The sequence below is a fragment of the Mycteria americana genome, chromosome 1 (genome assembly GCF_035582795.1).
Source record: "Mycteria americana isolate JAX WOST 10 ecotype Jacksonville Zoo and Gardens chromosome 1, USCA_MyAme_1.0, whole genome shotgun sequence".
In the NCBI taxonomy this organism is placed as follows: Eukaryota; Metazoa; Chordata; class Aves; order Ciconiiformes; family Ciconiidae; genus Mycteria; species Mycteria americana.
In genome coordinates this window covers 618103-643249 of record NC_134365.1, presented here as the reverse complement: position 1 = coordinate 643249, position 25147 = coordinate 618103, and the positions used below count along the sequence as shown (strand labels likewise).

General features: G+C 74.3%; 3 protein-coding genes across 4 annotated transcripts; all 3 read right to left on the bottom strand.

Annotated features, from left to right (window-relative positions):
- Positions 1-802: 802 nt before the first annotated feature.
- LOC142412881 (dromaiocalcin-1-like) lies at positions 803-2505 on the bottom strand. Its single transcript, XM_075508813.1, has 5 exons — positions 2439-2505; positions 2053-2147; positions 1816-1959; positions 995-1100; positions 803-870 (listed from the first exon to the last, which is right to left on the bottom strand). The coding sequence occupies exons 1-5, from the start codon at positions 2503-2505 to the stop codon at positions 803-805; spliced, it is 480 nt and encodes a 159-aa protein (XP_075364928.1).
- A 3945-nt stretch (positions 2506-6450) lies between these two features.
- On the bottom strand, positions 6451-16772 carry CPT1B (carnitine palmitoyltransferase 1B). 2 transcript variants are annotated; one of them, XM_075507829.1, is made up of 19 exons: positions 16662-16772; positions 14654-14813; positions 14431-14570; positions 13839-14010; positions 12693-12794; positions 12469-12606; positions 12176-12253; positions 11982-12089; positions 11726-11810; positions 11432-11627; positions 10564-10749; positions 10381-10486; positions 9758-9874; positions 9384-9548; positions 8827-8961; positions 8109-8261; positions 7422-7535; positions 6868-6960; positions 6451-6547 (listed from the first exon to the last, which is right to left on the bottom strand). In XM_075507829.1, exons 2-19 carry the CDS (start codon positions 14792-14794, stop codon positions 6458-6460), a joined length of 2319 nt encoding a protein of 772 aa, XP_075363944.1. In that variant the 5' UTR covers positions 14795-14813; positions 16662-16772; the 3' UTR covers positions 6451-6457. The 2 variants fall into 2 exon arrangements, with proteins under 2 accessions (XP_075363944.1, XP_075364027.1); XM_075507912.1 differs by having other exon boundaries at positions 9384-9473.
- A 2970-nt stretch (positions 16773-19742) lies between these two features.
- Positions 19743-23617, bottom strand: CHKB (choline kinase beta). The gene is made up of 11 exons (XM_075491490.1): positions 23481-23617; positions 22436-22544; positions 22131-22244; positions 21824-21957; positions 21543-21647; positions 21133-21191; positions 20845-20932; positions 20635-20743; positions 20347-20453; positions 20072-20153; positions 19743-19936 (listed from the first exon to the last, which is right to left on the bottom strand). Exons 1-11 carry the CDS (start codon positions 23615-23617, stop codon positions 19880-19882), a joined length of 1101 nt encoding a protein of 366 aa, XP_075347605.1. The 3' UTR covers positions 19743-19879.
- Positions 23618-25147: the final 1530 nt, after the last annotated feature.

The window sequence follows — 25147 nt, the reverse complement described above, 5'->3', positions numbered from 1 at the left end:
GGGGGCTCCGGGGTCCCTGCTGCGGGTTTGCACCCCAGCCCCCTGCGTGGGCCCCCGGGCAGGCACCCACGGGAACGCGCCCACGGGGCCCCCGCAGCGCCCCCCCTGCCCCCCACGCCGCTCCCGCGTGGGGGCCGGCGCTGAGCTCCCCCCGGGGGGAGGGGGCTGGGACCCGGCCGGGCGCCAGCGGGGGGTCCCTCGCTCGGCCGTGCCCCCCCCCGCTTTGCCCCGTTTCCCCGGCCAGCTCCATGGGGAGCTCAGGGGACGCGCGGCCCCGCCGGGTCCCCGTCCCCCGTGGGTGGCACCGGGGGGACCGGTCGCGCCCTGCCACAGGGCCGGGCGGGGTGGGCAGAGACGGGGCCACGGGCGCGGCGGAGGAACACGCAGGGCCACGGGTGCCACGGCGGAGTTTATTGTGGGGTCCCTCCCGTGGCCGGGGAGGGGGGCGGGGGCCGCCCGCGGCGGCCTTTGGGGTCTGGGGGCAACGGGGCGGAGGGGTGCGGGGTCTGGGGTCGGGCTGTGATGGTCACGGTGCAGCGGGGTACGGGGGTGCGGGGTCTGGGGGTGCGGGCTGTGATGGTCACGGTGCAGCGGGGTACGGGGGTGCGGGGTCTGGGGGTGCGGGCTGTGATGGTCACAGTGCAGCGGGGTACGGGGGTGCGGAATTTGGGGGTGCGGGCTGTGATGGTCACGGTGCAGCGGGGCGGAGGGGTGCGGGGTTTGGGGTCTGGGGTCTGACGCAGGGGCACGCGGGGTTTGGGGTGCGGGGCGCAGTCGGGGGCGGCTGCCGTACAGGCCCCCCCTAGGCCGCGTATTTGCAGACGAAGGGTTTCCTCTCGCCGCAGGAATCGTCCTCCCAGGACATGAAACCTGCGGGAGAAGAGGAGCGAGCGCTGGGGGGGCCGGGGGACCCTCCCCCCCCTTCCCCCTCCCCTCCGTGTCCCCCCCCCCCCCGCCCGGGGGCTCCGCCGCCCGCCCCGGGGCCCCCTCTCACCCGAGGATTCCTCCAGCGCCGCGCAGTGTTTGCCCTTGGGGGGGTCGTCCCCCCCCCACGCGGGGTAGCGCCCCGTGGACCCGTCCACCCACGTCCAGGCTCGGCCCTGGCACAGGCAGGAGAGAGGGCAGGCGTCAGGCAGCGCCCGGGGGCGCGGGGGGCGCAGGCGGGAGAGGACGGACAGACGGACAGATGGACAGACGGACAGACGGACAGACGGACAGACGGACGGACGGACGTGGGCAGCGCAGGGACACGCGCGGGTGTGGGCAGGGCAGGCGGGGCACGGGCACCTCTGCGGGACGGGGGGCACCGGCACGCGTGGGAAGGGCCCGGGGCAGAGCGCACATCGGGGCGGTGACCCCCGGGGGCGCGGGGGGCGGCTGCAGGCAGGAGAGCAGGCAGGAGTGCAGGCAGGAGAGGAGACAGGAGTGCAGGCGGCAGTGCAGGCAGGAGTGCAGGCAGGAGCGCAGGCAGCAGTGCAGGCAGGGGTGCAGGCAGGAGAGCAGGCAGCAGTGCAGGCAGGAGTGCAGGCAGCAGTGCAGGCAGGAGAGCAGGCAGGAGCGCCGGCAGCACTGGCAGCACTGCAGGCAGGAGAGCAGGCAGGATTGCAGGCAGCAGTGCAGGCAGGGGTGCAGGCAGGAGAGCAGGCAGCAGTGCAGGCAGCAGTACAGGCAGCAGTGCAGGCAGGAGAGCAGGCGGCAGTGCAGACAGGAGTGCAGGCAGCAGCGCAGGCAGCAGTGCAGGCAGCACAGCAGGCAGGATTGCAGGCAGCAGCGCAGGCAGCAGTGCAGGCAGGAGAGCGGGCACGGGACACTCACCCGGTGGCAGAGGCCGATCCAGACGTCCTCCTCCTCCTCCTCCCGGCGCTGGCGCTGGGCGATGAAGGCGGCGATGGCGCGGTGCTCCTCGGGGGTGTGCAGCGAGGCCAGGTGACACCCCCCGCGGGCGGCCTTGCACCGAGCCTGGCGGCGACAGGCAGGTCGGGGGGGGCTGGCAGCGCTGCCTGCACGGCGGGGGCCGGGGCACCCCCCCAGCCCCCCCCCCCCCCCACCTACCTCTGCCTTCCTCCAGGTGAGCTCCTGGCCGAAGTACCCGTAGCAGTGTCCCCTGAAGCTCAGCCACCCCCGGGGACACTTGGTCGCCCGCACCCCTGCTCGGGGGGCGGGGGGGGGTCAGGGTCTTCGCCCCGACCCCCCCCCGGCAGCGCCCGGCTGCAGGCAGGACCCGGCAGGCAGCGGCCCCGGGGGGCTCGGGGCACCCCCGGACTCCATCTAGGGGGGCTGCCCCCCAGCTCCCACGCTTCGGGGAGTCCCCGGTGCCCGTCCCTGTCCCGAGCGCAGGCAGCGCAGGCAGCGCGGCGGGGGGGTGCCCGGGGGTGGGTAACGTGGGGAAGGGCCGGGGCAGGGGGCCAGGGGAGGGGAGGGCAGGGTGCTGGGCTCACCTTGCAGCGAGGGGTGCGGGGCCAGGCAGCCCAGCAGGCAGAGCCCCAGCAGCGCGGCCGGACCCATCATCCCCCTTCCCTGCAAAGAGAGGGGCGGCTGGAGCGGGGGGCGGCCCCGGCACCCACGGCCTGCCCCACACCCAGCACCCAGCACCCAGCACCCAGCACCCAGCTCCCAGCACCCCACTGCCTGCCCCGGCACCCAGCACCCAGCACCCCACTGCCTGCCCCGGCACCCACTGCCTGCCCCACACCCAGCACCCAGCACCCCACTGCCTGCCCCGGCACCCACTGCCTGCCCCGGCACCCAGCACCCAGCACCCCACTGCCTGCCCCGGCACCCACTGCCTGCCCCGGCACCCAGCACCCAGCACCCCACTGCCTGCCCCGGCACCCACTGCCTGCCCCACACCCAGCTCCCAGCACCCCACTGCCTGCCCCGGCACCCAGCACCCAGCACCCCACTGCCTGCCCAGGCACCCACTGCCTGCCCCACACCCAGCACCCAGCACCCAGCACCCCACTGCCTGCCCTGGCACCCACTGCCTGCCCCACACCCAGCACCCAGCACCCCAGCACCCAGCACCCACCGCCACAGCACCCACCCAGCACCTGCAGGAGCGACGTGGAGATGAGCGCGGCTGGAGCAGGGTGCAGCCGCCCCGACGCCTTTATAGGGGCTGAGGCCGGGGCAGCGCAGGAAACGGGGAGGGTGGCACCCACTCCTGCGAGCCACCTGGGCCGCTGGCAGCCACATCAAAGGGAGAGGCGGCCACCCCACGGCTCCGGCTCGCCACGTGCAGGCAGGAGCCCCAGGGAGGGCACAGCCCCCGCGGCGGGACCCCCGGCCGGGCCTCCCCTCGCCCCAGCACCCCCAGAGGCACTGGTCCCTGGGTGGCCGTGCCCGTGGTCCCCGTTGGTGCCGGCAGCCAGTGCCACCCAGGACCCCAGGAAGCCCGCGGCAGAGCCCCTCGTCCCAGGGCCACCTCTGCACCCCCAGCAGCGAGTGCCGCTGGCACCAGCCACGGGTGACGCTCCCAAACACCCCGGGAGCCCCGAGCCCCTGCGCCCAGCCGAGCCCCACGGTCCCAGCCCCACCGCCCCAAGCCCCCAGGCACCCCGGGGTGCTGCCCTCGCTCTCAGCACCCTGGGTGCTGGGGCAAGGCACCGGATGCCAACCGACCCGGCGCAGGGGGGCTGTGCTGGAGTGCAGTGTCCGTCCGGCAGCACGACCAGCCCTGGCCCCGCTCCCGGGGTCACCGGGACTGTCCCGGCAGAGCCGTGCCCGTGTCCTTGCTTCTCAGCAGCTTCTGGTGTTCACCGCAACGATGGTGCCCAGCCCCGGGCTGCACCTCCCCAAGATGGCTCCTCTGAGCCGGGCAGTGCCCAGCCCTGGCCCCGGCCTCCTGCGGCACGCACCACGCCAGTGTGAGCACACACAGCTCTGGCATGGCACACATGGCTCTGGCACGGCACACACGGCTCCAGCACGGCACACACAGCTCCAGCACAGCACACACAGTTCCAGCATGGCACACACGGCTCCAGCATGGCACACACGGCTCCAGTATGGCACACATGGCTCCAGCACAGCCCACACGGCTCCGGCATGGCACACATGGCTCCAGCATGGCACACACGGCTTCGGCACAGCGCACACGGCTCCAGCATGGCACACATGGCTTCGGCATGGCACACACGGCTTCGGCACAGCGCACACGGCTCCAGCATGGCACACATGGCTCCAGCACAGCGCACACGGCTCCAGCATGGCACACATGGCTCCGGCATGGCACACACGGCTTCGGCATGGCACACACGGCTCCAGCACAGCGCACACGGCTCCAGCATGGCACACATGGCTCCGGCATGGCACACATGGCTTCGGCATGGCACACACGGATCCAGTATGGCACACACAGCTCCGGCATGGCACACACGGCTCCGGCACGGCACACACAGCTCCAACATGGCACACACGGCTCCGGCGTGAGCACTGGCCAGCGTGGGGGCCAGGTCGCTGCCCCCTGGGTGGGGGTGGCAGCAGCCGGGACCCCCGGGCAGCGCCGCACCTCAGCACGGCACGACGCAAGGGCCGAGCGATGCCAAGCGATGCCGGGCACGGACCCGCAAGGGGATCGGGGCGACGGGGAGGGGCCCGCGGGGGGGACGGGGGGAGCCGGGAGGGAGGGAGCGCCCTGTCGCGGGGGTGCCGATCCCCTGGGCACGCACCCCCCGAGCAGGGCCGGGCTGGCGGGGGGGTGAAGCTGCTGCGGCAGCAGGGAGAGGACCGGGGCCAGGGCTGGGCTCGCTGCCCGGCGCTGGGCACCAGATAAGGGCGCGGGACCGGCGGGGCCCGGCGCGGCTCCAGCCCTGGCTCCGGACACGCACCGGCGGCTCGGCTCGCCCGGGGGCCGGCCCGGCCCCTGGCAGAGGCACCGGCTGCGGCTGCGGGTCCAAACCAGGGCACCCCCGGCCGTGGGGCTGGGCCGTGGGGCCCGGTGCAGGGCACGGCCCCAATGCGGGGTCGGGGTGCAGGATGCGTCCCCAGTGCGGGGTCGGGGTGCAGGGCACAGCCCCAATGCAGGGTCGGGGTGCAGGACGTGGCCCCAATGCAGGGTTGGGGTGCAGGGCACGGCCCCAGTGCGGGGTCGGGGTGCAGGACGTGGCCCCAATGCAGGGTCGGGGTGCAGGACGTGTCCCAGCACCAGGCCTGGCGCAGGGGCTGGCAGACGGTCACACAAGGGGACCGGCGGCTCCCCCCCGTGTCCCCACGCCCTGGCCACGCTCAGGCCCCTCCCTGGCTGAGCCGGGGTGCACGGCTGGGGGTCGCAGCCCCTCCTTGGCGCTGAGGGCGACGGTGGCCCCCGCGCCCGGCCGCAGGAGGGACCCCAGCTCGGCAGCCCATGGTGGGTGCAGCCGCCGTGCCTGCTCCAGGGGCGTCACTGCGGGGCCACCCCCGTCACCCCCTCACTGCGTCCCTCTGCACGGGGACATCGGGCGGTTCTGGCAGCGCAGGAGGGGAAGCAGGCAGGGATGTGCAGGCAGGGATGTGCAGGCAGGGTGTGCAGGCAGGGTGTGCAGGCGGGATGTGCAGGCAGGGTGAGCAGGCAGGGATGTGCAGGCAGGGTGAGCAGGCAGGGGTGTGCAGGCAGGGTGTGCAGGCAGGGATGTGCAGGCAGGGTGTGCAGGCAGGGTGTGCAGGCAGGGTGAGCAGGCAGGGGTGTGCAGGCAGGGTGTGCAGGCAGGGTGTGCAGGCAGGGATGCGCAGGCAGGGGTGTGCAGGCAGGGTGTGCAGGCAGGGTGTGCAGGCAGGGGTGTGCAGGCAGGGATGTGCAGGCAGGCTGCGGGTGCCAGGCGGACTCTCAGCCTGTGTCCCAGAGCCGGCGCACCCCAGGACAAGGAGGTGCCCATGGCAGGGGGCTCCGAGCCCGGTGCTGGGGCTGCCGCCCCCTCGCCTGCCGAGGGGCTCTGGGCGGGCCGGACCCCCACGCCCCAGCAGACGCCCCGCGGGTGCCGGCCGGGCCGCGTCGAAGCTCTGCGAGCTGGGGTGCGGGCCGCCGGCGGGAGGAGGGTGCCGGCCGCCTCCGACTGTGGGGTGCCGCCCGGGGCGAGGTGTCCCGCCGTGCCGGACACGGCCGAGGGGCTCTGCGCAGCGCTCGTCCCTGCCGCCGTGCCCCGCTGCACACTCCCCGTCACCGCCGCGCAGGCGGCCGGCGGGCACGCCTCATCGCCCCACGGCGCCTTTCATCCGTTGCCCGAGGCGCCGCTGACGCACCCGCGGCCTGCGCCCACCGGCCGGGGCCTGCTGGCTGCCGCCACGCTGCCGGGACGCCCGTGGGGACGCGGGGGGCCCCAGAGCCGGGCGGGGGCTCACACCAACAGCCTTTATTGGAAGCATGTACAGAGCAGCAACGCCCTCGCTGCCCCCCACCCACCCAGCACCGGGGCTCGGCGCGGCCCCCGCCGGCCCCGGCTCCGTGTCCCCCCCAGACTGGGGTCCGAGCCCGCCCCCCCCCTCACTTCCCCGCCTTCTCGGCCGGCTTGTCGAAGAGCTCGGCGATGTCCAGCATGGCCTGGCGGATGTTCCTCCCAAAGCGCTTCGAGTCCTGCGGGGCAGCACCCGTGAACCTCGCGGCCCCCGGCCCCCCGACAGCGGGACCCAGCCCCCCCCCGCCCCGGGGCACCCCCTGCGCCCTGGGACCCCCGGCAGATCCCGCACGGGCAGCACCACAAGCCTGGTGGGGGTCCCACAGGAGAGGGGCCGGGATGCGGTGGGTCGGGGTCAAGGTCGGGGGGGCTGCCCCAGGCCCACGGGGACCCCACAGGAGATCCCACAGCATGGATGGCAACTGCAGCACCCGGGGAGCCCCCAGCCCCCCGCTCGGGGCAGCCCCCCGGCCCCCCGCCCCAGCGCTGGGGCTCTCACCGTCTCGGAGCTGGAGAACTTGCTGGAGACGTGGAAGGTGATGAGGTTCTCGCCCGCGATGATGTAGGAGACGCCGTAGCCGTCGTCCGCCACCTGCGGGGTGGGATGAGCGGGGCCGTGGCACCCCGGGGGCACCGGGCACCCGCCTGGGCCATGGGGCTGGGCCGTGGGGCTGGGGGCACCCCATGTGGGGCACGTGCCTGACCCAGAGCCACGGGGGATATGTGCTGGACCCACACTCCTGCCCTTGCACACCCCACTCCTGCCCCTTGCACACCCACACTCCTGCCCTTGCACGCCCACACACCCGCCCCTTGCACGCCCCACTCCCACCCTTGCACACCCACACTCCCGCTCTTGCACGCCCCACTCCTGCCCTTGCACGCCCACACTCCCACCCTTGCACGCCCCACTCCTGCCCTTGCACACCCCACTCCTGCCCCTTGCACGCCCACACTCCCACCCTTGCACGCCCCACTCCTGCCCTTGCACGCCCGCCTGCCTGCCCCCACCCCGCGCACATCCCCGCCCCCCTGCTGCCCCGGGGTGCTCACGGGGCCGAAGCCGCCGCCGGTGGAGACGTGGTCGGGGAACTTGCTCAGGTCGCAGAGCTTCAGCTGCTGCTGCGGCGTCTGGCTGGTGGAGAGGCGCCAGGGCTCCGACAGCACCTGCCCCGAGCAGGCGTGGGTGCCCCGGCCAAGCGCCCCGCTGCGCCCCACGGAGCCCCACGGAGCCCCGCTGCGCCCTGCTGCGCCCCAATGCACCCTGCTGAGCCCCACTGTGCCCCGCTGCACCCCGCTGTGCCCCAATGCACCCTGCTGAGCCCCACTGTGCCCCACTGCACACCGCTGTGCCCCACTGTGCCCCACTGCACCGTGCTGCGCCCCACTGTGCCCCACTGCACCACGCTGCGCCCCACTGTGCCCCACTGCACCGCGCTGCACACCCATGTGCACAGGCAGCCACATCCCCACGCACAGCCCAGCCGGCCGTGCCACACGCAGGGTGACACGCGCAGGGTGACACGCGCAGGGTGCCGCCACTGTGGCACGTGGTGACGCACCGGCGACGGCAGCTGGACACGTGCAGCGCTTGCACACGCGCGTGCTGGTGACACACGTAAGGCGGGGGTGGCTCGTCCCCTGCGCGCCCATGCAGCGTCCCACGTGCCGTGCGTGTCACCGTCACGCGCGGTGCGGCGCGGCGCGGCGCTGCGTGCCCCTGCGCCCGCCCGGGCTCACCTGGGCCAGGAAGGGGGACTGCACCCCCAGGTAGCGGGACACCACGTAGAGGCAGAAGAGGTGCCGGTCGATGCCGGCCCCGGTCATGGCCATGCGGTACATGTGCTGGTGCTTGTCGGCCGCCAGCTTGAAGAGCCGCTGGCGCTCGGCTCGCTGCGGGGAGAGCCGGGCTCAGGGCCGGGGCAGGCGGGGGTCCCGTCACCCCCAGCCCGGCCGCCCTGGGTGCTCTGCGGGGTGAGTCCTCCCTGGTCCTGCCCAGGGGAGGCAACGGCTGTGCGGCTCCGGGGGAGACGGTCCCGAGGGACGGGGACCTCTCCCAGGGACAGTGACGTCCCCAAGGGGTGGGCACCTCTCCCAGGGAAAGGGATCTCCCCGAGGGACGGGGACCTCTGCAGGGACAGGGACCCCCTCCAGAGACGGGCACTTTCTCTAGGGATGGGGACGTCCCCACGGAACAGGGACATCTGCCAGCGATGGGGCCCTCCCCAAGGGATGAGGACCACTGTGAGGCGTGGGGAGCCCTCTCATGACAGGGACCTCTCTGAGGGATGGGGACCTCCCCAGGGACGGGGACCACCGGAGAGAGGGGAGGGGCTGGCTGAGCCGGGCCGTGCAGGGACACGGCTGGGGACAGCGGGACGGAGCCGAGGGCTGGGAGGGGAGGTCTGGGGAGGAGGGGTTGGGGGGCCGGAGACCCGGACCCTGGCGCATTGCTCACGGTCTGCCGGGCGTCCGCCATGCTGCGCACGAAGGCGGTGGACTCGGCGGTGCAGGACCTTACTGTCTCCGTCCGGCCCTCGCGGAAGAGCCGCGTCATGGAGGCCTCGTAGGTGAGGCAGAAGCAGCCCTTGTCCTGCGGAGAGGCCACGTCAGAGCGGGGCGTGCCCGGGGGATGCTGTCCCGTCCCTGTCCCCGTCCCCATCCCATCCCATCCCATCCCATCCCATCCCATCCCATCCCATCCCATCCTATCCCATCCCATCCCATCCCATCCCATCCCATCCCATCCCATCCCATCCTATCCCATGCCATCCCATGCCATCCCATGCCATCCCATCCCATCCCCATCCCCATCCCCATCCCATCCCATCCCACCCCACCCCATCCCATCCCCATCCCCATCCCCATCCCATCCCCATCCCATCCCATCCCATCCCATCCCATCCCATCCCATCCCATCCCCACCCCATCCCATCCCATCCCCATCCCATCCCACCCCACCCCGCCCCGCCCCACCCCACCCCGCCCCGTCCCGTCCCGTCCGGGCCGGCTCACGCGGAAGTGCGCGAGCTGCAGGGAGATCTGGATGAAGGCGTCGGGGCTGGTCCGGCACTTCTTGATCAGCCCCTTCCCGAAGTCGGAGAACTGGAAGCAGCAGAAGTCCACGTCGTCGGCCAGCGCCTTGGCCAGGCGGTACGAGCTCTCGATGGCGGCACGGCACTGCCAACGGCACAGCACGCCGACGGCTCAGCCCCAGCCCCGGGCACGGCCGGGGGCACCGGGACGCCCGAGGGCCAACGGACCCCGGTGCGCCGATGCCGCGGGGGGCGGCGGGGGTGCGGAGAGCCCGCCCCGCTGCCGTGGGGCGCGGGGGGCCCCCGAGAGCCTGCCCTCAGGGCCAGGGCGGGGCACTTGGGGGTCGGACCCACCTCCTGGGGGATGTCCCACTGGAGGCGCTGGGGGGGGGCCAGCAGGGTGTCGGGCTCGCCCAGGCAGTGCCCCCCCTCGGTGTAGCCCAGCTGGAATTTGTCTGTCGCCAGCGTGAACTGGGGGGAGAGGTGCCCCTCAGCCTGGGGCACCGGCCCCCCGAGCCCCCCAGCATCGCCCCGGCCCCCCCAGTCCACCCCCCGGCTGCCCCACTCACCCCAGGGCGGCCCCACGCCCCCCCCCCCAGCCCCACTCACCCCCGCTTGTCCCAGGGCTTTCCCCTGGCAGCCCCCCGGGACCCCCTGCCCCCAGGAGGGGGGTGCCCAGCTGGGGGGTGCCCTACAGGGGTGCCCAGTCCCGGGGTGCCCAAGCGGGGGTCCCCTCCCCAGGGGTGCCCACCTCTGGGGGTACCCAAACGGGGGTCCCCAACAGGGATGCCCAAGTGGGGGTGTCCAACTGCGGGTCCCCAGCCCCTGGGTGCCCAATGGGGGTGCCCAACTGGGGGTCCCCAATGGGGGTTCCCATCTCTGGGGAGCCCGACAGGGGTGCCCAGCCAGGGTGCCCCATGTGGGTGCCCAGCCTGGGGGTGCCCAGCCTGGGGGTGCCCCTCCCGCCCCCCCGTTACCTCCCAGAGGTGCCCGATGATGGGCGCATCGGCCCAGGAGTGCTCGGCGTTGGCCCCCACCTTCCCGTTCTTGTAGACCACCAGGGTGAAGGACTTGTCGAACCAGCTGCGGGGAGGGGGGGTGAGGGCAGGGTGCGCGCCGGGGGGGGGGGCTGGGGCGGGGGGGCCGGGGGGGGTGCCCACCGGTCGTAGCACTGGCCGTGCAGCAGGGACTTGGCGTAGGCGTCCATGCAGCCCTCCCGGCCCGGGCTGTAGCCGTGCTCCTCCTCGTCCAGCGTGAGGAAGAAGGCCGCCCGCTCGATGGCGTCCAGCGAGACCTTGTTCTTCCCGTGGCTGAAGAACCGGGCTCGGGCCTCGGCCCAGGGCACCCTGCGGGCACGGCCAGCGTGAGGGCGCGGGGGTGGCGATGCCCCCTGTCCTGCTGCGGTCCCCGAGCCCATCGTCCCCACGCCCCGACCCACGCTGCAGCCCCCGCCCACGGGTCCCCATCCTGGAGCATCTCCTCCATCCCCCCGTGCCCTGCTCCCGGCGCCCCGGGCAGCGTGCACAGCATCCCCAGTATCCCCAGCATCCCCAGTATCATCCCCAGCATCCCCAGTATCCCCAGCATCCCCAGTAACCCCAGCATCCCCAGTATCATCCCCAGCATCCCCAGTATCCCCAGCATCCCCAGTAACCCCAGCACCCCCAGCATCCCCAGTATCATCCCCAGTATCATCCCCAGCACCCCCAGTATCATCTCCAGCACCCCCAGCACCCCCAGCATCCCCAGCATCCCCAGCGTCCCCAGTATCCCCAGCACCCCCAGCATCCCCAGTATCATCCCCAGTATCATCCCCAGCACCCCCAGTATCATCCCCAGTGCCCCCAGTACCCCCAGCATCCCCAGTATCATCCCCAGTATCATCCCCAGCACCCCCAGTATCGTCCCCAGCGCCCCCAGTACCCCCAGCACCCCCAGTATCATCCCCAGTATCATCCCCAGCACCCCCAGTATCATCCCCAGCCCCCCGCCGGCCGGCGCGCGGGGCCGCGGTGGCGGTGCCGGCACCTCTCGCCGGCGGTGAGCGCCGCCAGCCGCTCCTCGCCGGGCTGGGGGGGCGAGGGGTCGTCCAGGATGCGCTGGAACTGCAGCTGCAGGTCGCGGGGCCGCAGCAGCTGCCCCCCGTAGTAGAGCCAGACCTTGTAGAAGCGGCCCCTGTGGTAGACGGCCAGGTGCTTGCTGTCCACCAGGTGCAGCAGCGCGTCTGGGGGGGACACGGGCGTCAGGGCCGCCCCGCGGCCCCGGGACCCCGGCCCGGACGGGCCCGGACGGGGGGGGTGGGCCGCCCCCCCCCCCCCGTACCCTTCTCCTTGCCGGGGACGCGGGTGGTGTTGAACATCCGTTCCGACTGGTAGGAGCACATGGGCACGATGCCCAGCGCCATCACCTGCGGGGGGGGCGGCGGTGAGGGGGCGGCCGGGGCGCCCGCGCCCCCACTGCCGCCCCCGGGACCCCCCGCCAGCCCCACGGCGACTCCCCCCTGGCCCTACCCCTGCCCCCCCCCGCTCTCCCCAGCCCCCCCAGCCCCACGGGACCCCCCCAGCGCCCCGGTGCTCACGGGGGGGATCTCCCCGCGGTCCAGCTTGCGGCGGTACAGCAGCATGGCGTGCACCACGTTACCCGCCCGGGCAGCCTGGACGTGGCTGGGGGTCACGTAGAGGAAATCCTGGGGACGAGGGACGGGACTCGGTGACGACGCCGGGGGGCACCCGGTGGGGGGTCCGGTCGTGCCGGCGGTCGCCCCCCCCTTACCATGGCGTAGTAGTTGCTGTTGACCATGAGCGGGCTGCGGCTGCACAGGTAGATGTACTGCTCCCACCAGTCGCTCACCTGCAGGGACGGGGACGGGGACGGGGACGGGGACGGGGATGGGGACGGGGATGGGGAGGGGGCGCAGGACCCCCTGCCCCTCATGACCCAGCCGGGGCACCCAGGGGGGCCCAAGTCCCCCCTTCCCGTGAGCACGGGGGGACAGCAGGACCGTGGGCTCAGGCTGGGGTCACCATCCCCGGTGCCGGGGGGACGCGGCCACCCAGGGGACTCACGTAGTTGGTTGTCCACCAGGACTTGAGGATCAGGTACTTCTGCAGCCGCGGAGCCGTCTTCTCCTTGAACTCCTTGGCCAGAGCCTCCATCTTGCTGTACTTATCGTCATCCATGAGCGGGCGCACCGACTCCAGGTACTGCGGGGAGGGGGCTCGGCGTGACCCCCCCGTCCCCATCCCACCGCGGACGGACCCCCCCGCCCCGTCCCATCCCGGCCCCTTACCCGGGTGATGGTGGCCTCCACGGGGGGCACGGGGAGCTTGGGCAGAGAGGTCTGGAAGCTGTAGAGCAGCGGCTTGCGGACAGACAGCACCTTCATCAGCGCCTGCCGGGCACGCGGAGAGGGTGGAGGGGACGGGGCAGAGCCGCAGGACCGCGGCGTGGCCGTGCATCGCCCGCGCACCAGCTCCGGCTGCCGGCACCGGGAGTCCTGTGTGTGCCTGCTGCACCACAGCCGGGTCCCAGCCCCGCACGCTGCTCCTGTCCCAGCCTTGCACGCTCACCCTGTCCCAGCCCTGCACACTCACCCTGTCCCAGCCCCGCACGCTGCTCCTGTCCCAGCCCTGCACACTCACCCTGTCCCGGCCTTGCACGCTGCTCCTGTCCCAGCCTTGCACACTCACCCTGTCCCAGCTGTGCACGCTCCCCTGCACCGCAGCTGGGTCCCAGCCCTGCACGCTGCTCCTGTCCCAGCCTTGCACGCTCACCCTGTCCCAGCCTTGCACGCTGCTCCTGTCCCAGCCCTGCACACTCACCCTGTCCCAGCCTTGCACACTCACCCTGTCCCAGCCCCGCACGCTGCTCCTGTCCCAGCCCTGCACACTCACCCTGTCCCAGCCTTGCACGCTCACTCTGTCCCAGCCCTGCACGCTCCCCTGCACCGCAGCCGGGTCCCAGCCCTGCCCGCTGCCCCGACACCCCGGCCTGGGCAGCTGCTCCTGCCGGTGCCCACCCCAGGCAGAGCTGCCCGGTTCCTGCGGCTCCCCCGAGCCCCCGGCACCACTGTCTCCGTGCCACGGAGCAGGCTCAGCTCGTCCCCACCGACAGCAGCTTCGCAGCCCCCGCCAGCATCCCGGCACCCACCGTGCTGCACGTGCGCACACACACTCGTGCACACACACACTCGTGCACACACACACACTCGTGCGCACACACACTCGTGCACACACACACTCGTGCACACACACACACTCGTGCGCACACACACTCGTGCGCACGCACACATGCATGCAGACGCGCTCTGCACCCCACGCTGCAGCATCCTCCCGCGCCCACGCCAGCAGCACCCCGCTCGGCACCACTTGCCCTGCCCTGCCAGGCCGGTGCCAGTGCCGGTGCCGGTGCGTTGCCGGCTGCAGGCACCGCTCACCACCCAGATCCTGGTGCTGCGGCTCATCTTGCCGTGGGGCTCAAACATCCAGCCGTGGTAGGAGAGCAGCAGCTTCAGCGCCTGCCGGAAGAGCAGGACGGCAGAGAGCCAGACGCCGGTGGAGAAGAGCGCGGCGCTCACCATCGTCCGACTCTGGTAGCTCAGGAGGCGGCTGTGGGGGCAGAGGGGTGAGGGGGGACGTGACGGGCCGGGGGCCATGAAGGGCGGGACCCCTCGGGGACGTCGTGCCCGTGGTGTCGAGGGACGTGCAGTGGGAGCCCCTGGGGGAGGTCCCCAAGCGGGGGTAGGGGTGCGTGGGGTGGGACCCCCCGGGGGATGCTGCAGCCCCCCACGGCCATGCCGGTGGGGCTGGGGACATGCGGGGTGGGAGCCCCTGGGAGACAGGGCAGGGGGGGCCGTGCCCACGGAGCTGGGGATGCGTGGGGCGGTCTCCACCAAGGGGCACGGCTGGTGGGGCCGTGCCCGCGGGCCGGCACGTGGCAGGTGGTCCCCGCCGAGGGACGTGGCGGGTGGGGCCGTGCCCGTGGGCTGGAGGGGGGGTGGTCCCCCCGGCCGAGCCGCCCGCGCTCACCTCTCGGGCAGGCAGTGGCGGATGCGGGCGATCATCCCCAGGGAGGGGTCGACCTGGCAGTAGAAGGAGCCGGCGGTGGCCATCACGACCACCATCCAGCTGGAGGGCGAGGCGGGGTAGACGCCGGTCAGGAAGCTGTTCTGTGGGCACAGGGGGGTCAGGGCGGCGGGGATGGTGGGGACAGGGGGGGTCCGACTGCCCGGCTGCCCCCGGCCGGGCCCACCTTGGCGCGGACCAAGCGCTTCTTCCAGGAGGAGATGCCGGCGAGGTAGAGCTGCTTGACGGCCTCGCGGCTGAGGTGGAAGTCCAAGCCCTCGGGGGTGACGGTGAACTGGAAGGCCACGGCCTGGTGAGCCTCCGCCATCCTGGGGGTCTGCCGGCACCTGCGGGGGGGCACAGGGACGGTCACCCCCGGGACGCGCTGCCCGGGATGGAGGGGTCCCCCGGCCCCAGCGCCCCAGCTTGGGGAGCAAAGCCGTGGGGCGGCGGTGGGTGCCCTTGCCCAAAGGTGGGGGTCTGCCCCACGGCGCTGCCCGGGCCAGCGCGGCGCACGGGCACCGGCTCGGCCTCAGAGGTGACGTGTCTGCCGCAGCGCCGGGACGGCCACGTCCCATGGGAGCCTGCCAGCTCGGTGCGCGTGCTGCCTGCGCGGCCCCGTCCCAGTCACGCGGCGCTGGCCGGGTGCCCACTGAGGGAAGGGTCAGTGCCGCCTCCGGCACCGTCACCAGCGCGCGGGGAGAGGGGACGGTGGTGCGGACACACCCCTGCTCGCAGGCAGCTGCCTGGCCCCTGCCCGCGGCGAAACCCTCGGAGGATGAGGCAGCACCTGCCCCTGCGCCGGCACATGGCACACGGCACACGGCACACGGCACACGCCGTCTCTGCTCAGGCAGCCATGGCTGCGCCAGGAACGCCACCGGCCGAGGCAGCAGCAGGGCAAGCAGCAAGAGCCACAGGGCAAGCAGCAAGTGCGGGCACAGCTGGGCGCCCGTGGGGTCCCCGGGGACCCTCTGGTGTTGGCGCAGCCGGTGCCGGCCCGGGGCTCAGCCCGAGGGCTGCTGGGCCCGTGGGTGCTGCTGGAGCCCAGGGCCGGGGGAGCCCCGGGTGCGGGGGTGCTAAGGGTGCCCTTTCACAAGGGCGTCCTTGGGCTGGAGGCAAACAGCTCGGCAAGAGCCAAGTCACACCGTGCACCGTGCTGCACCGCACGGCTACACCACGCTGCACCGCACTGCGCAGCTGCACGGCGCAGGTACACCGCACTGCGCTGGCGTGCATTACACTGCGCTGAACTGCATTGCTCTGCGTTGCACCGCACGGCACGGCACGGCACGGCACTGCCCTGTGCTGTGCTGCGCTGCCCTGCACGGCACTGCATTAAACCGCATCGCCTGCACTAAAGCGCACCGCAGTGCATGGCACGGCCCGGCTGCGGGCTGCACCGCACCGCACCCCGCTGCAGGCAATCACCCCGCACGGCATGGCTCGGCACAGTGCAGCGGGGCATGGCACTGCATAGAATCATGCACGGCACTGCACAGCATGGCACGGCACTGCACGGCACTGCACTGCACAGAATCATGCGTGGCACTGCACGGCACTGCACGGCACAGGACAGCAGGGCATGGCGCTGAACAGAATCATGCACGGCACTGCACGGCACTGCATGGCACGGCACGGCACTGCATGGCACTGCACAGAATCATGCACTGCACGGCGCGGCCTGGCACTGCACTGCGTGTCACGGCGGGCAGTGTCACCGCAGGCTCCCGGGGACCCCGCAGGGCCCACGCCGCGGGTGGGACGAGCCCCCGTGGGGCCGCCCCCCCCCCCCACCCGCCGCCGGCGCCGCAAGGTCACCGGGGCGCTGGGGGCCGGGCCGGGCCGCGGAGCCCCGGAGCCCTCGGAGGGGCCGCCCCGCCGGGCCCCGCCGCCCGGCCCACGCAGCCTCCCCGCGGCCTCGGGCCCCGCTCCCGGGGCTGCGCCGCGGGCCGGGGCCGGGGGGGCCGGGGCAGCAGCGGCGGGACCCACAGCGGCGCGGGGGGTGCGGAGGGGGCCCGGAGGGACGCGCCCCCACGGACACGGGTGGCAGCCGGCGCCGGGCGGGGGGGCGGGTGCGGGGCCGCGGGGTCCCCCCGGCCCCGGGGGGTGGGGGAGGCCCGTCCCAGTGCGGCCCCCGCCCCCGCGGGGCCCCCCCGCGCGTGGGTCCCCCCGCCCGCCCGGGTGCCCGGTACCTGCTGGGGGGCGCGGACGGCGGGCGGCAGCCCCGGGGACGGCGGTTCCCTGCGCCCGCTGCGGCCCCGCGCCGGTAACCGGACACCCGCGGCGGGCGGGACCCGCTCCATGGCCCGAAATGGCAGCGGCGGGCGCCGCTCCTCCCCCGCACCGCCCGCGGCCCCGCTCCTCCCCCGGCAGGGACCGACAGACAGCCCGGGAAGGGACCGACAGACAGCCCGGGAAGGGACCGACCCCCCGCCAGGAACAGCCTCCCCCGAGGAGGGACCCGCACCCCCGGGAAGGGCCCGGCACCCTGGGAGGGGACCCCCTCCCCGGGCAGGTCCCTGCCCACGCAGGCAGGTCCCCCATCCCGGCTCCACCGTGGGCAGCGTGGCGGGGGCCGTGGGGCTGTCCCGGGGGGTCCACGCGTGGGGCAGGGCTGTGCCGGGCCCGTCCCGCTCCCTGGGCCCTACGGGGCCGCGGGGCCGGATCCTGCCGTGCCGCGGCCGCGGAGCAGGGCAGCGCCTGGCAGGGGAGAGGCCGCTGCCCGCCATGCCCGGAGGCCCCGGCCTTCCCCTCCGGAGCGGACCGGAGGCAGCTGCCCGCGCTGCCCGCGCTGCCCGCCCGCAGTGGAAGGGCGATGGAGGAGGCCGCAGCGCAGCAGCAGCAGCACGGCCGCCCGGCCACGGCCCCCGGCCCAGGGGAAGGGCTGTCGCCCCGGGGGTGCACGTGGGCGCACGCGCGTGTGCACAGGCCGCACGTGTGCTCGGGCGCGTGCCCGGTGCCCGCCGCGGCCAGGGCTCATCCCCTGCGCGGCCCCGGGGCGAGACCCCCGGGCCTCTGCCCCTCTCCCGGCTCCGGGAGGGAGTCCTGGGCTGGGCAACGGGTGGGGAAAGAGCCCCCAGCCCACGGCCCGCTGAGCCGCCGGCTGGCCACGGGGCCATGAGTAGCCACTACGCGGGTGGAAGAGGAGCCGGGCGAGCGCCGAGGAGGAGCGCCGGGCCCTGGCCCCCCACGCCAGCCCACGCTCGGCTCCGCGGGCGCCGGCGGGCGGATCCTGGCCGGGCAGAAGGCCACGCAGCGCAGCCCCGGCCGGGCGTGCGGGGGAAGGCGGCCATGGGGAGGGCGAAGCCGCGAGCGCCCATCGCTCCCGGGAGCTGCCGACGGGGAAGGTGTCGTTGAAGAGCTGCGCCGTGCTGAAGCCGCGCTCGCGGCGTGGACGGGCAGAGCCGCGACCCGCTGCCAGGCCCGGCCGGGAGCAGGCCGAGCCCCGCGGGGGCTGCGTGCCGGGGCTGGGGGTCCCGGGCTCTCCAGAGCCGCCTCCGGGGCCTCCCGCACCCCCGGGGGACCGGCACCCTGGCGCACCCACTCCCTCCGCCCGCCGGGCAACCCCACCGGCAGCACCGGGGAGGGGAGCCGAGCCCCCCGCCACCAGCACCCACGGGCTGGGTCAGGAGCGGGGCCCGAAGCCCCGGGGCTGGCGAGGGGCCAGGGCTGCAGCGGGGCTGCGGGTGGGGGCGAGCCCGGCTCCCCCCTGCTCCCGCGCCGCCTGCGAGCCCCCACGGGGCCGGGTGGCCGTGGGCACCCGAGAGCCCGGGACGGGCCCCCACGGCCGGGCCCCACGCGCCCCGATCAGCTCACGGCCCCATGGCTCCGCTGACCGTGCCACGGGAGGTCCCGGGGGGGCCAGGGTGATCTGGAGCAGGGGGAGGACACGAGCCACCCAGCACCCCGGCTCCGGGGGAAGCAGAGACCGTGGGGCGGGGGGGGGAGCGGGCAGCGAGCCCAGGCTTGCCTGCCCCCCCCGAGCACCTGCGGAGCATCGCCGCTCCCCGGTGGGGCTGCAGGGGCTCAGGACGGCACCAGGAACGCCACCCTCAAACGCACCTCCAACAACCGGAGGCCCCGGCGCAGCGCGGCCGGGAGGAGACGGGGCGGCATCTCCTCTACCGCAGCGCAAACCGGGGCTGCCGCCATCGGCGAGACCCTCCTCGCCGTCCGCAGGGTGGGCGCCGGGAACGTACCTGCAGGGCCAGGAGAGCGGCACGGCCTCGGGCTCCCGTGTCACCCCCCCCCCGCAGCCCGTGCCCCCCCCCCAGCCCGGCTCCGGGCAGGCGTAAGCTGCGGCACCCGCTCCCCGTCCCAAGCCCCAGCCCACCCGGACCCCCCCGGCGCAGGCTGGTGGCTCTGGGGAGAGGGGGGGCGCACGCTGCTGTGGGGCAGCCCCCCACCCGCTGCGACAGCCCCCCGGCAGGAGGCCGGACGGCCCGGGACAGCCCGGGGCGGGGGCCGGGGGCGAGCGGGGAGGAGGTGGTGGCCGCGGGGACACGGAGAGCGAGCAGGCGCCGTGCACCACCGCAGCGTTTATTGGTCTGAGGACAGTGTACATTCTGCTGCCGGGGGGGCAAGGGGCAGCCCCCAGCCCCCAGCCCAGCGACGCCGCGTGGCCAGGAGCCGCGGGGAAGCCAGGCCGGGGCACAGGGGCCGGGGGAGGGGTGCGGGGGGGGAATGAGACGCAAGCGTAGGGTCCCCCACACCCCTCTGCCCCCAGCAGCACCCTGGGGCCTCTCCGCGCCCCTGCCCGCACCCCTCTCGGCAGGCAGGGGCACAGCTCCAGGCAGGACCGCGCAAGGGGCAGCCAGGGCGGCCGAGCCACCGTCCTCCCCCCGCCCCGGCCCCACCAGACCCCCGCTGCTGGCCGGGGCAGGGGGCTCCCCCCTGCCGGACCCGCAGCTCAAGCCCCGCTCAGTGCCAGCGGCAAGGGACAAGTGCCAGCGGCAAGGGACACACCGCCACAGGGGGGACGTGCCAGAGGCGGCGAGGGGGCAGCCGCAGGCAGCACCCAGGGGCAGGCAGGGACGGGGCGACCGCCTCCCCCCTCTGCTCGGGGCCATCGCGGCAGGCACGGTGGCAGAGACGCGCCCCACGGCCGACGTGCCGCCGCTCCGAGCAGGACGTCCCCTTTTCCAGGGGTCACGCGCCCGGGCAGACCCACGGCTCTCCCCGCCTCGCTGCGCGGCCCTGGGGAGCGGAGATGGGCACCGGCCCCCGAACCGTTACGGCCCCCGTCTGGGCAGCCCAGGCCGGGAGGCAGCCCCCCTCGCGGCACGGGGGGCGGCCCACCCCGGAGGGGACACCGCGACCCCGGCCTGCCCCACGGCGCGGGCGCTGCCGGGGCGGGCGGGGGGAGGCTGCGGAGTCGAGACGGGCGCGGGCGGGGCCGAGGCGGCCGCTCTCAGGAGCACTGCGCCTTGTGCTGGAAGTAGGCGTCGAAGCGGCTCTGTGCATAGTCCTGGGGCGGGAAAGGGGCGTCAGGGACGGCCTGTGCCCCCCGACACCCCCAGCCCCCCGCCCCGACACCCTGCGGCAGAGAAGGGGTGACGTGCAAGGGATCCCCGGGCAAGCCCCGAACAAGGGCAGCGCTCACCAGGTACCCAAACTCGATGGTGGAGATCTTCGCCTGCAGAATGGACCACAGGCCCCAGAAGAAGTGAGAGGCCAAGGCGAACCTGATGGAGCGCAGCCGTCAGCCCTGCCGGGACCCCCCCCCGCCCTGCCCCACGCCAGCGGCGTGCGGGAGGCAGCGGGACGGGGAGGGTTTTGGGGACGCCGCCCTCTCTGGGCAGCGGGGACCAGGGGACGCGCCCCCAGCACGGCCCCCGCGGCCGCGGGGACCCCCCTCTGCCGCGGCACGCCCCTCACCGGTTGATCTCCGTGAGCATCTCCTCCTCGATGCGGGCCTGCTCCTCGTGCGTAGCGTCCCCGTGTCGCCCCGAGTCCTCCGAGAGGTAGTGCCGAATGAAATGCAGCTGCGAGGGGGACAGAGCAGGCAGGGACGCTGCCGACGGCGGGCAGGGGGCTGGGCTGCCCGCACCGCCCCGGCACTGCCGTGTCCGGCACACCCCCGCCAGCCTCCACGAGGCCCCCCCCGCCTCGCCCCCCTCGCTGGGAGCACCCCCTGCCCGCTGCCGAGGGCCAGGGCAGCTCTACCTGCTGCTGCCGGCTGGGGTAGTTCTCCAGGGAAGCCTTGAAGAAGGGCCAGGAATCGTGGGTGTAGTTGTAAATCCACTCGCAGAAGTGGTTGCCGATGTCGAAGCCCCTGGGGAAAGGGGAGGGTGAGCAAGGCCCCGGCCTCTCGCCAGCAGGAGACCGGACCCCCGCGCGGGGCACGGCCCAGCCCCCCGCAGCCCCCGGACCCACCGGTAGTTGTAGCTGCTGTACTCGAAGTCGATGAGCATGAGCTTGTCGGAGGAGGACGCCTCGTGCCCAGCCAGCAGCAGGATGTTCCCTGCGCAGAGACGGGGCTGGCTCGGGGGGACGGGGGGGCCCCCCGGCTCTCCCGGAGCCGGGGGGCAGCCGCAGGCAGGGGCGGGAGGCCGAGCCTGCGCCCGGGGGTGGGCAGGCTCTGGCTGGGCGGGCCAGGGAGAGAGACCGGCCGCAGGACCGGGCCTCCGCGAGGGGAAGCAGCCGCCCGCCCGCCGCGCTCACCCTCCTGGACGTCGTTGTGGCAGAAGACCACCGGCGAGGGGGTGGACTCCAGCAGCTCCCTGCAGTTCAGGGGAGAGACGCCTCAGCCGGGGCAGGGCCTGCCGGCCCTCGCCCACCGGCCCCAGGGAGGCGGGGGCCACCGCTGCCGCTGCACGTGGGCGGACAGAGCTACGGACGCGGCTGGGATCCAGAACCTGGCAGGACCCTGCTCCAGGGCCACAGGGACCCCTCCGAGAGCCATCCCCCGGGGCCCGCGCGGGGCCCTCGGGCGGAGGGCACCCTCCGAGGACACGGGAGAGAAGAGACCCGTTCCCAGAGACGCCGAGCCGGCGCAGGCTGCCGTGAGGAGGTGGCGATGGAGCAGGGGCAGCCCCCGCCCCGTGCCACGGCAGCGGGCACGTCAGGCTCACCTGAGGCTCTTCATCTCTTCCTGCAGGTTGTAAGTCTTGAGGTGGTTGAACTTCTTCAGCTGCCCTTCCTCGGGGAAGGTGAGCTCCGCAATCTGCTTCAGGTACCTGGAGCGGAGGAGACAGCACTGCGGCGGGACCGACACCCCTGGGTGCTGCCACCCCACCGCATCGCCTCTCTCCCCAGCGAGCCGGGAAACCTCCCCGCGCTCGGGCCCCGCAGGATTTCAGGGGCTGAGGCGACCTGGGAGCCCGCACCCGCGTGGGACAGCGGCTGCGCTCACCACTCCATGGTCCCAAACAGCCACTTGGGCTCCTTGTTGAAGGGCATCACCATCCCGTGGAACCGGGACATCTTCACCGCGATCTCCTTGGAGATGTCGGGGTCCCACAAGTCCTCGGTCCGCAAGCGCCGGCTCTGGGGGGGGACGCAGCAGCGGCGTGAGCAGCCTGCCCGCCCTGGGGAGCCGGCTCTGCCCTCAGTGGCACGAGAAGCCCCGTGGGGCATCTCCTCCTGCGGCGGCCGGCCGGAGCCGGGGCGAGGAGCCCCCGTAGGCGGGCTCCCGCGGGCCAGGAGAGCCTGTCCCGTACCGGAATGTACTGCTCCAGCCGCCCCTGGGGGAAGACCCCGTAGAGCCGCGGCCCCAGCGCCCGCTCGGCCAGGATGGCGAACATCACGCTCTCCAGCACCAGCGAGTCCACGCCCTGCGGACGCGGGCAGTGAGCCCCCGGCCCCGGCAGCCCCGCGGGAGGCAGGGGGCAGCTGCCAGGCCCGGGCCGGGAGGAAGACGCCGGCAGAGCCCCGAGCCCCGCGGCCGCTCAGGGGCTGCCGGTCGGGGTCGGGGTGGGGGGGGGGGGGGCTGCTGGCCGGGGGTGCCGGCGCTGCCTGCACGCACCTGCAGGATGGCCCCGTAGACGCGCAGCAGAACCTGCCGGGGCTCGTCCCCCACGCTGAGGATGTGCTCCGGCAGCGCGCACTTGAACAGCAAGTTGCTGAGCCCCCCGCTGCGGGCACGGCCCGGTCAGGGGCTGCGGGGGTGTCACTGGGGGGGGGGGGCTTGGGCGTGGTGGGGGGCACCCGGAGGGGGATGCAACTGCGGGAGGGCCAGGGGCACTTGGGGGGGGGACAGGGCCACTGGGGCAACAGAGGCACCGGGGGGGACAGGACTTGGGGAGAGACTGGGGCACCCGATGGGGGAACTGGGGGGGACTGGGGCACTTGGGGGGGGACGGGGCCACCGGCTGGAGGGGCAACTAGGGGATACTGGGGGGAGGGACTGGGGTACTTGGCAGGGGACAGGGCCACTGGTTGCGGGGGGCAACTGGGGGATACTGGGGGGGACGGACTGGGCCATGGGTCAGGGGGGCAACAGAGGCACCGAGGGGGACACGATTTGGGGAGAGACCAGGGCACCTGATGGGGGAATTGGGGGGTGGGCTGGGGCACTTGGGGGGGACAGGGCCACCAGCTGTGGGGGCAACATGGGGACACTGGGGGGGGGTGCAACTGGGCCACCGGTCAGGGGGACAACGGGGGCACCGGGGGGGACGGGACTTGGGGAGAGACTGGGGCACCCGATGGGGGAACTGGGGGGGACTGGGGGGGGGGACACTGGGGCACTTGGGGGGGGCCAGGGCCACCGGCTGGAGGGGCAACATGGGGACACTGTGGGGGGGACTGGGCCACCGGTCAGGGGGACAACAGAGGCACCGGGGGGGACACGATTTGGGGAGAGACCGGGGCACCCGATGGGGGAACTGGGGGGGACTGGGGGACACTGGGCGGGGGGACAAGGCCACTGACGGGGGGGGGGGGGGGCAACCGGGAGACACTGGGGGGGGGGGTGGCAGGGCCACCGTTCGCGGGGGGGGGGGTAGGCCCCGCTGGCGCAGGGGGGGACCCGGGCGGGCAGGCCTCCGCCTGGGGCTGCCGGTTCGTACCTGACGGGCCCGATACCGAACTCCTCGGGCCCGATGAGCTTCCAGGAACCGGCGAGGAACTCCCGGCACCAGGCGTAGGCCTGCAGGCGGGTGGCGGCGGGCACAGCCCCGGCCCCGTTCCCCCGTCCCGCCGCCATGACAGCCCCGCCCCGCCTCGCCCCGCTGGGCCGCGACGGGCGGCGGAGCCGCCCGTCGCGGCCCAGCGGGGCGGGGCGGGGCGTGCGCTGGACCAATGGGAAAGCGCGCCCGGTGATGACGTCCCGAGGCGCAGCCTATGGGCTGGCGCGGCGGCGATGAGGCGCAACGTGGAGGTGAAGGCGCGACTCAGGGCGCTGGCGGCGGCGCGGGACGCGGCCCAGAGGCTGGCGGGGCCGGGCCAAGGCCAAGGCCAAGTCCTGGTCCAGGCCGACACCTTCTTCCGCGTCCCGCGGGGCCGCCTCAAGCTCCGCCGTAGCCCGGTGAGTGCGGGGGGCGGAGCGGGGGGTGGGCCTCGGGGGGGGGGAGGAGCTTGGGGAGGGGAGGCCTGTGGGACCGGGCTGCCTGACCCTGACCCTGACCCTGACCCTGACCCTGACCCTTCCTGACCCTCACTGACCCTGACCCTGACCCTGATTCTGCCTCACCGGCCTGACCTTGACCCGGCCTGACCCTGACCTGCCCTGACCCTGACCCTGATTCTGGCTCACCGGCCTGACCTTGACCCTGCCTCTCCTGCCTGACCCTCACTGACCCTGACCCTGCCTGACCCTGACCTCCCCTGACCCTGACCCTGCCTCACTGGCCTGACCTTGACCTGGCCTGACCCTGCCTCTCCTGCCTGACCCTGCCTGACCCTGACCCTGACCTTGCCTGACCCTGACCCTGATTCTGCCTCACTGGCCTGACCTTGACCCTGCCCTGACCCTGACCTGCCCTGACCCTGACCCTGCCTGACCCTCACTGACCCTGACCCTGACCTTGCCTGACCCTGCCTCTGCTGCCCGACCCTGACCTCGCCTGACCCCGACCCGCCGCCTCGCCAGGACGGCCGTGGGGAGCTGATCTTCTACGAGCGCCCCGACGCCGCCGGCCCCAAGCTCTCCTGCTTCACCGTCACCCCCACGGACGACCCCGACGGCCTGGAGGTGAGCGCCGGGGGCATGGGGCGCCCGGGGGTGCTGGCCGCTGGCCGCCGCGGGGCTGCGTGGGGTGCCCGCGGCCTGGCCGGGGCCTCGCCGGGGGCTTGTGCCCTCGGCTTTGCCGCCCGGCGCCGCGGCCGCCCCTTCCTGGGGCGGCTGCCGGCCACGGGCAGCTCCTCTGCCGGTGCGCAGGCGGTGCTGGGGCAGGCGCTGGGCGTGCTGGGCGTGGTGAGGAAGGAACGTCTCCTCTACCTCGTGGGACAGACCCGGGTGCACCTGGACAGCGTGGAGGGGCTGGGGGACTTCCTGGAACTGGAGGTGAGTGGGGCACGGCTGGGGCGCGGGGGCCGGCGCCGGGGCTCACCCTCCCCGTGCCCGCAGGTGGTGCTGACCGGGGAGCAGACCGCGGAGGACGGCGAGCACGTGGCCCGGCGGCTGATGAAGGAGCTGGGGATCGAGGAGGAGGATCTGATCTCCGGGGCCTACCTGGACCTTCTCCTGGCCAAGGGGGAGTCGGGCTCCTGAGGGCTCCGTGCCGGGGGCAGAGCC

Coding starts and splice junctions, on each gene's coding strand:
- LOC142412881 (XM_075508813.1), bottom strand. CDS start 2,505: ATGGGTCCGGCCGCGCTGCTGGGGCTCTGCCTGCTGGGCTGCCTGGCC. Junction 2,148..2,438: donor CCCGCACCCCTCGCTGCAAG/GTGAGCCCAGCA, acceptor CCCCCCGAGCAG/GGGTGCGGGCGACCAAGTGT. Junction 1,960..2,052: donor TCACCTGGAGGAAGGCAGAG/GTAGGTGGGGGG, acceptor TGTCGCCGCCAG/GCTCGGTGCAAGGCCGCCCG.
- CPT1B (XM_075507829.1), bottom strand. CDS start 14,794: ATGGCGGAGGCTCACCAGGCCGTGGCCTTCCAGTTCACCGTCACCCCC. Junction 10,750..11,431: donor GCGCTCACCGCCGGCGAGAG/GTGCCGGCACCG, acceptor CCGTGCCCGCAG/GGTGCCCTGGGCCGAGGCCC. Junction 7,536..8,108: donor AGTCCCCCTTCCTGGCCCAG/GTGAGCCCGGGC, acceptor TGCTCGGGGCAG/GTGCTGTCGGAGCCCTGGCG.
- CHKB (XM_075491490.1), bottom strand. CDS start 23,617: ATGGCGGCGGGACGGGGGAACGGGGCCGGGGCTGTGCCCGCCGCCACC. Junction 20,744..20,844: donor TACAGCAGCTACAACTACCG/GTGGGTCCGGGG, acceptor CCCTTTCCCCAG/GGGCTTCGACATCGGCAACC. Junction 20,154..20,346: donor ATGCTCACGGAGATCAACCG/GTGAGGGGCGTG, acceptor GCGCTCCATCAG/GTTCGCCTTGGCCTCTCACT.